Source organism: Etheostoma cragini, chromosome 16 (genome assembly GCF_013103735.1).
Source record: "Etheostoma cragini isolate CJK2018 chromosome 16, CSU_Ecrag_1.0, whole genome shotgun sequence".
NCBI lineage: Eukaryota > Metazoa > Chordata > Actinopteri > Perciformes > Percidae > Etheostoma > Etheostoma cragini.
Genome location: NC_048422.1, coordinates 13,022,773 through 13,032,006, shown reverse-complemented (window position 1 = coordinate 13,032,006; position 9,234 = coordinate 13,022,773). Strand labels below are relative to the sequence as shown.

General features: G+C 40.4%; 1 protein-coding gene across 1 annotated transcript in view; it reads right to left on the bottom strand.

The window, feature by feature from the left end:
• Window positions 1-469: 469 nt before the first annotated feature.
• sppl3 (signal peptide peptidase 3) overlaps window positions 470-9,234 on the bottom strand; it is a 27,930-nt gene continuing 19,165 nt past the window's right edge. Inside the window, exons 4-11 of the mRNA XM_034895616.1 lie at window positions 9,044-9,163; window positions 8,731-8,809; window positions 7,193-7,305; window positions 5,952-6,058; window positions 4,824-4,987; window positions 4,404-4,582; window positions 4,180-4,289; window positions 470-1,641 (exon numbers count right to left, since the gene is read on the bottom strand). Coding sequence (XP_034751507.1) covers window positions 1,570-1,641; window positions 4,180-4,289; window positions 4,404-4,582; window positions 4,824-4,987; window positions 5,952-6,058; window positions 7,193-7,305; window positions 8,731-8,809; window positions 9,044-9,163 — 944 coding nt within the window. The 3' untranslated portion in view covers window positions 470-1,569. The remainder of the gene's footprint in view (window positions 1,642-4,179; window positions 4,290-4,403; window positions 4,583-4,823; window positions 4,988-5,951; window positions 6,059-7,192; window positions 7,306-8,730; window positions 8,810-9,043; window positions 9,164-9,234) is intronic.

Below are 9,234 nucleotides of genomic sequence, written 5' to 3'. Positions count from 1 at the left end.
GCTGAAATAAAATGCTTTTAGTGTTTCCATGGCCATAAATACGTGTAAATTTAGGATGTGCACAAGAGAAATTCAGTACAAAACCCAGCATGATGTATAATGTGGCTTCATAATGGAAAGTAACATACCCTAAAATTAATTCAACATTCATTTATTTGAAAAAAAAACAAAAAAGAAAAAACACTGTTTACATTTCAATCTGTCCGCAGAAAGATCGATAAAAAGAAAATTGACCCCTGTTGTGTTTCTTGTCAATTTTTTTACAAGTTAGACACAAACTGTTTCCGTTAGACATGTCTTTATGACAGCTTGAGCTAAGACGCCCCGCTCAATGGAAACCTGACTATTGTCATCGTATTCATGATCATCAAATTAAAACCAAGTAAAACAACCGTTTTACACACACACACGCACACACACACACACACACGCACACAAACACACACACACGCACACACGCACACACACCTTCTTTCCAAAGAGCCATCAGCTACGTGACTATCCCACAAGCTAACAGACGTTAGAAAACAACCTCTAAATGATGAAGGCTCATCCGTGGGCTCAGCACAACTGGCAGCCAAACTTCACCATTAGACTGTTGGCTGGTGTCAGTTTCCTACCCTACTCAACATGCTCCCAAACACAAATACAAATTCAAGATACCGCAAATACACATATATACAAATAGAAGCGGCCCCTCAAACGCCGGGGACAGCTTAACAATTTATAATGCATCATTTCTGTATATGCCAAGAATAAAACTTTTCTAAATAAAATACATAGTTATCTGTGAGGGTGGGGAATGGGGACAGCAGATGAACAGAGAGGAGGAGGGCGGGGCACGCAGGGAGTGTCAGAGGAGGGCAGGGGCGCTGGGATGAAGCCATTGTGGTGGGATAATGGGACAGATGAAGAAAGCAAGGGGGAGGGGGTGGGAAGGAGACGGATGGAGGGGGAAGACTCTTCTCCTTTACTGTGCCGCTGCTCCAGAGCACTGTCCTGTGCCACTGCAACACTCCGCCTCTTCTTTTGTTTTTGTTTGTTTAAATCGTTCCATAATAATATTAATAATAATAATAATGACCACGACAATGCTAAAAAAATATATATAAACCCCAGCCGTGTCTCACAACCCTAAGTCCACAAAAAGGGGGAGGCTTGGCCCTCAAGTTCATCTGAGTCAGTGACAAACAGAGATGCAGAGAAAATTAAAGACCGCAGAGAAAGAAAGAGAAACGAGACTTACTATAGAGGAGACAAAAAGGAAAAGAGAGAGGCAGGGGGCAGAACAAAAACAGCATAGGCAGGATGTGCTACAATGAAGAGGAAACAAACAGAATAGAGGAAGCGGAGATGAAACTGGGAGGGTGTAGGGACCAAAGATGAGTTGTGTCGGGGCGTTGTGATCCACACACTGGTGTCCTTCTGAGGGTTTTCACAGAAGATTGGCGGAAAGCATGAACAAGTGATGACAACATGGCCTCACTCGGAGTGTGCCCTCTCTCCTTCCCTCTTATAAGGTAAAGGATCCATAGTCCTCCCCACACTGGTTGTTTATCCCAGGGTGCATCATACCTCCAGGAAGCGGGAGCTGCTGGTCTTGGTGTGGAAGGGCTCGGACCACATGCGCCGCAAATCCCCCTGTGGAACCCAGACAACAGTAGATACACAAGTCATGAGTCTTGATTAAATATTTTCTGCTACATCTGCACTGGGCAGGTCAGCCAAGAAAACTAAACATAGAAAACAGTAAAAATATAAATCATTCATCTGCACTATTGACTTATTCTTCAATTGTACGTGCCCCAGACTTAGTTTTTAGCTTCCGAAAAGTCTCTGAACTAGTGCAGTGCCCGTTCAAATCAAGCAGCATCTTCGCCAGCTCCACCCTTTTGACCATATATGGTCACTTCTGGCTCCAAAATACAAAGAGTGCGACAAACAAAATGCTTACTCCTGGCTTCAAAATGGCAATCCACAAACCAAGGGGTTTCATCACCGATGCTACGTTCATTATTTTTACAGTCTATGGTATGGAACGGGCCAATTGCTTGGCCTCTGGTGTTGCTGCTTTCACAAGAACTGCTCCTCCAAACAACTTCACACTTTTACCACGCGTTTCCCCTGGGTCCTGAGCAATACACCTGCCATGACATAGTTGTATCCACAAGAAATGCTAAAGTATACACATCACGTGCTAACATCTAGCCATTTGGGACCAGGCTATTTCCAGAACAAAAGCGCCCATTCCAAAAGTCACACCGCTGATGAATGTTTGAGATCGCTACGTTGTAACATCACCGGTGTCACTTCCTTCATCTCTTGGAGACCCAGCTGTACCCAGCTTGGCGTTTAGTGGTGTAACAGCTAATGGAGGAACCCTCTCAATAAACTACACGGTGGGTACACAACGCACAACTAATAAATATGTTATGTAGCTCTCAAGAACTAAAACTCGACACTGCATTCTTTGGGTCCTCAGCAATACACCACCAAGTTTAGTCAAGTCTATCGCATGAGCAAATCGAAGGACAAAGACAGACAGACAGACGGACAGGACTCCATTGTAGTTAGTTACTCAGCAAACAAAAGGCAATTGAGTATGTTTACATGCACACCAATATTCCACTATTTTTCAGAATATGACAATATTCCTAATTTTAACAGGTCAAGCATATTCCGGTTGGATATTCCAAATAAGACGTTTTTCTGAATATAGCATTTTCCGATTAAGATTTGAGATATTCCGGTATTTTTCAGGTTTCAGAGGCCTTCTTTGGGCATGTATACAGCGCATTTGAAAAATGCGTCTCTATCAGGGTTTTTACTGCAGTTAACACCCAGTTTATAGCCTTGTGCCTGTTACCGGCAAATAGTCAGCTCTGTGTATTGCTATGGTTGCTGTACGCAAACCAACCAACCAACCAACCAACCAACCAACCAACCAACCATCCAACCGTTTGCAAGGCTGCAGATCCAACAAGAAGAAGACACACAGCTGCTTTTAAACATTTTGAAAAGACTTGGATATCAAGAGGTTATTGGATATGCGCACACATCGCTACGCCGTCCTTTTCAAAAAGCCGGTTTAAGGAATGAAAGAGGGATGCTTTCTTTACAAGGCCCAACAAGTGTGTCGCCGCAGGTAAACTTAAAAAAAGAAAAAGTGGAATATTCACTTTCGCCAGGTACATTAGCAAAGGTAAACAGCTTTTTGGAATATCGTATATTTTTCCAAAAGCTGAATATTATGTGCATGTAAACAATTTGATTCCAAATCAGAGGCCAATGATTTGTTTCGAAACCGATTATCGATACAACAATTCTTTAAATGTATTTCCATGTGCAATTTAAAATAATATATAAATACAATTCTGAATTTAGTAGATTTTGTCGTATACAGTATTTTTCACACACAAGCTTTAATGAAATGTGTCTTCTGGAGATTTTTTAATTTTTTTTGTCATTTCGTGCTGAAGCCTTAAACATGCTTGTGAAAGTCACCTTCTCTCACAGTAATCTTCCATGTCAGAGGCTCAGTCATGTCTAAAGGTGGACAACTGGCTTCTTAGAACATAAAACATGAGGTGGTCAGATAATGTGACAAAGTACATGAACAGCCTATATGTGTTTTGCCTTATCATTTTATGTACAATATGTCTTATTAGATCATGTGTATGGTTTTTGGGCACTCTTGCCTAGACTCTAAGTTGTTGTTGATCATCCCATCCTCTTTCAGTCGCTCCGTTTTCTGATTTGTACGTCTGGAGACAGTAACGTTTGAGTAAAAATCTACACTTTTTTTAAATTATTTTTTTAAAATTTATTTTAAATAACCGATTAATAACTTATCAGAATCAAGCATTGAATCGTTCTAGAGGGAATTACGATTCATCGTAGATAATTTTTCCCACTCCTACTGTAAACATAGTCAGTGAGGATTGGTTGCCTAATCTAAAAATAAAGGAAGAAAAGGCTAAGTTGTGAGCTGCACTGTTGAAAACTATGGTGTACTATGTCTAAACAAAACATGTTTTTTGCATTTCCTTGTTACATGGGATAATTTTTCTTCACAACTATACTGTAGTAATAATACTGCAGAATTCGGCAAAAAGTGCCCCAGCTAAACTTGAATCTCTTGTAAATAAGTGACGGCTGCTGTCCCATCCCATCCCGTACCTTCAAGTAGGCCATAGTGAGCAGAGGCAGCAGGGTGAAGGGCACCAGGTAGAGCAGAGCGGGCTGAGCCGCACGATGGATCCTGGAGGCCACAGTGGCAGTCAGCAGACCTGAGGACAGAATCACATCATTAGCAATCACATTATTCTAGCACTAAACCTATCACCAACAAACAATAAAACCCCGACCTTTCAGATCCATCTGTCCATCGATTGCCCGCTTACCCACAAAGTATCCGATGAGAGTGCAGTGGAAATAGGAGACGCGCTGCATGCGTCCGGCCAATGGGACTTCCCCATTTGCTTGCTTCTTGTAGTTGTCATAGCGCAGGACGAAGCATAACAGCAGGCCCGGCATCACGATGTCTCCTATTCCCAGCATTGAGAAGTGACTTCCAGTGAAGCTGCACAAATGGGGAAAAAGTACAATTATGTTTGGGATGGCAAAATACAGAAACACTAGGAACATGGTCCAAAGCAAGCACACCACCGAGTTGAGAGTTTAAAGATTAACCAATCGTATTTCATTACTTGTTCCTGTATGCAAATGTAGGTCCTTACCAGATGTCAAATCTGAACAAAAGGTTTACGGTTATGCTACCAGTCCTCCCACAACCCCCACCGCCGTGGTTCCATCAGTCTTACCTGGGAAAGACCAGTTTGCCAGGTAGGGAGAGACGGGGGACGTCGCGGCCCATCCCCGGCCCCAAGTGGAGCTTCCTGGACAGAACATCTATGGGATTTTCAGCAGGTTGGGTGGCAACTTTGACCATCACATTACTGTTAAAGATGTAGGCTGAAAAGAACACCTGAAGGGGGAAAAGGAGGAATTTATGACGTCTTGCCAAATTATGTCTTATTATTACTAATTTTGTCAAACCATCTTTCAAAGTGTTTCATATATAATCGTATAAAGACGAGGAAGTAAGCCCCCATTTCTTATGAAGCTGTAGCCAGTTGGATATTTGAATAAATTGATCATCACTCATCCAATGTTCTGCTGCTGCATCACCCGTATATCCGACTTATATCCAAATAGACTCAATCCCGGATTCAAACATCTCAAAGCAGGTACATGGTAAAGATGAGCGCAATTACAGTAAATGCGTGTTGTGCAGTGTCAGTTATGATTATAGTATGTATTTGAATGCAGAACATTGTTTTTGGTCTGTTCAAATGTTATATGTCACAAAAATCTGAGAGGTCAAACATTTGTCATAGTTATTTTTTTTTTTTAAAGGACAATGTTACTGATCTTTAATCCTTTATAAGAGGTACTGGCAGCAATTATTTAAACAAACATTATCTGAATGAATCAGACAGCACATTTAAAGCAGCCAGGTGCTCACAGATCCCCCTGAGCTCTACTACCTGCAGATTGAGATCTGATAACTGATTTAAATTTGTTCAGGGGTTTAATTAGAATTAAGGAAAATTCCCCCTACAGTTCCTGAAATCTCAAATAAAACTATGACTTCCCATCTCTGTCACTCACTAACCCATTGATAAACATTCTCATAATTATTCACGATACTGCTTCCCCTTGACTTTGGTGACACTATATGTGTCAGGAAAAGACAGATTTCTTTTTTCAGGAGGAAAATTGTGATGCTCACTCATTCCCATTTTGTATGATGGCAGGGAGGGATATTTGTACATTTTATTTTGAATGTGTCTTTGTATATATATGTATGTCTGTCTGCTGTATCTCATGGCAGCGGCTTGTACGCCAGCTGTGATGGGGGTGAAAGTTTGAATGGGAGCGTGTCTTACCCAGAACACGTCATAAATGAGCAGTCCTGACAGCAGCAGGCAAGACACCTTCAGGCTGGGAAGTCGCACGAAGGCTATCATGGCGACACACAAGCCCATTGCTAAAGCTGCAGGGAGCAAAAAACAAGACATTTAAAACACAATTACACGTTTCAGCGGGGAGGTGAAATAGCAACATGGGAACTGATTTTAGAGAGTTTATTTAAGAAACATTAATTACTGTGCACACAGGCCTCATTAATTAGGCAGCTTATTCTGAGGAATTGTCTGTCCTGATTCACTTTCGGGTGCCTGAGGTTTGACCCGATAAGACACAAAATGGTCATGTCTGAGTTTTTATGCATAGAAGAGTGAATAAAAGTATGATAATGTGTATTTGCATGTGTATAACATTGCATTTATTCTAACTAGGTGTAATGGTGATAAAACCCCAGAGGGCAATGTAACAGTATTTGTATATACATTGATATACATATCAAACGTGTGTGGAAAATCTAGCAATTTTGTCAATTTTATAACTCAGACTTGGATTTATGAGATTGTTTTCCAACAGTTTCATCTGTGCATGTGTTTTTTTATTTATTTTTATTACATAGTGTCACAATTTGTGGCTGCGTTGCCCACATTACTGAATGTATTTCAAATTACTGGTTAAAAAGTCAACTGGTTAAAAAAAAAAAAAAAAGTCCACACACCCACACCTTTCTCTGCATTGTCGGTGCTTCATGCAGATCCACACTTTGTTTGAGACCAGTTAGCTTAAATGCCAGTTAGGTTTTATATAGCAGCTGACTAATATAAGTGTATTCTTCCTGTGTTAGCATGCATCCCACTTCAGTAAGAGACTGAAAATAGTGCTGCTAAAAACTTCCTGTTGTATGAGTCATGATGTCAAGTGTCTTCTTTCCCGGGAGTTGATCAAAACTGAATTTTGTCCAGACTCTTGCCTTTGTTGAAGATTGAGATGGCTGAATTTAACCCTACTACTCAGCAGCATCAAAGTTAGCAGCTATGCTAATAGAACTTCTCCTTACACACAGTTCAATTCACTGTTTAATAACTGAAAATTTAATTATTATGAATCAAAAACTGCCCTGCGGTTTAGAGAAATTTCACTAATCTTTCAATCATAGTACAAAACCTGCAGCAGAACTACTTTCTGGGAAACTTGAAAAAAAAAATAACAAATCCTCTGGTGATTGGAAACAATAGAACAAGAGTCATTACAGAAAGATACACACCATCCATGAGAAGCCAGTGTCCAGTCAGCACCCAGATGAGCACCAACATAACAGAGAGGAAGAAGGACAGGAGCTCAGCCAGAGTGAAACGCCCACAACAGCCAAAGGAAATTCTGCAATGAGACAAATAAGACACACACTGTCTAAATCACACAGATCTAAGATGAGAAAACATAAGACCCCGTCCTTGGCTTCAAGTGGAGCTTCCTGGACAGGGCATCTATGGGATTTTCCGCATATGAAAATGTCACACACGAGGGTAAACATTTACAGGCTGATATGTTTTAACACCGAGTACTATTTTCATACTTAACGATGAGCAAAGAACAGAGTGAGAATTGATTTATATGGGAGTGGAGCGAGTGAAGAGGATAAAACGTTTGGCACTTAATTCATGAAAACAACTGATCCAGAAGTGTAGAGATATAAGTCAGCTAGCTAATGCTGTCTAAATTGTTATTACTACAAAGTGCAGATAAAAAGCATGAGTTGTTCTTCTTGTGGATTTTTTTTGGTTCCCAAACAGCTTCATGTGCGTTACCACCTCCTTTCAGACTGGAGGGGCTCTGATCCGAATTTGCATGTAGCCTGAGAAAACAGGCCAAGTGTAATCAAAAGTGTCTTAAATTTCATCTGGATTCCAAAAAAGACAGACATGAAATGTGAGGGGCCTGACATGCATGAATGAAAATTTTGCAAAATACAGCCTGAACAGCCTTTATTCGTAAACATGTTAACCATATAGTGTGTAGTTCCTGTTGCCCCAATGAGGAATTAGTAATGATAGGATTAATGACAACAACATTGTTTTAGTATAAAATTAATTTGAATATTTCCTGGACTGGGCGCTGCAAATTCAAACAGGAGAAACAATGGAAAGCATCAGAATACCATAAAACTTTACTTAACGGCTGTGGCTGGAAATGGATAGAGAAGACATTGTGCACATGAAAAACTTGCAAAGCAGCAACATTTATATGTTGTAAAATATAGGCTACCTTTTTGCGGAAAATACTCAGATGTAACACTCAGTGAATCAGGAACATTTTAATAGGTGACGGCCATTTAATTACATATTTCTTCTACAGTAACTACCAAATTACAGTTACCTTTACTTTGTAATTAAATTACATAATGCCGTTACATGTTACTCCCCAAGACTGCATTGAGAAGAAGGGGGTTTGGTGTTGGAGGTTGGAGTGTAGTGAATCCAGATAGGAGGCTCTGAATCTGTATGTAACTAGAGAGGAGGCGTTGATATTGGTAATTGTGTAGGTGGGTTGTGTTGTTGGTCTTGTGCTTTAGCTGTCAAGACTCCTGAGCCCAGAAGCTATTTAAAATCATTTTTATGCAGTAAGTGAAAAACTAAATGTTAAAAGGGCTAATTTGCCCTATATTTCTCAGTAGATTTAAGCCCCTAAGACAGTTTCAGAAGCTGATTTATGAATATGTTGAAGCACAATGCTTTACAAATATTTGTAAAAGACATACAAACTGATTGTTGATTTAAAGACACGGTATCTACACGATATACTTACTTGTTCTGCGGAGAGCAGGGTCTAGTCAGATACTGGCACATTGGCAGCAGGAGGAATGCAAAAGCAATTGTTGCAAGAACTGAGGAGAAGAACAAAGCGCAGCAGTGAATCCAAGAGCCTTACACACTTGGACTGCTTGTTCACGTCGTTTTCTGTCAGCTTAATTGGACAGCTAATGTCATTACAGTTTCAATAATCAACGTAGATAAGAGGCCTTCCCCACTGTGTAACTACTGAACAGAAACAGGTAAGCCTCATTACAGTAATACTACTGCTGTGGAGTTTTTGTGTTAAGTTCAAGAGCGGCACTCACCTGCAGTGCAGATAGTGAAGACCACCTGTACCGAGTCAAAGAAGAAGAACATTACTAGCAGAGACACTGAGGCTCCTATGGGGAGGAAGAGGGCCTGTGTGGAGTCTATAGTTTGAATACCTGCAAAACAAAACAAACACCAAAGTGAGGATTATACATATACACATATATATATATATATATATACACAT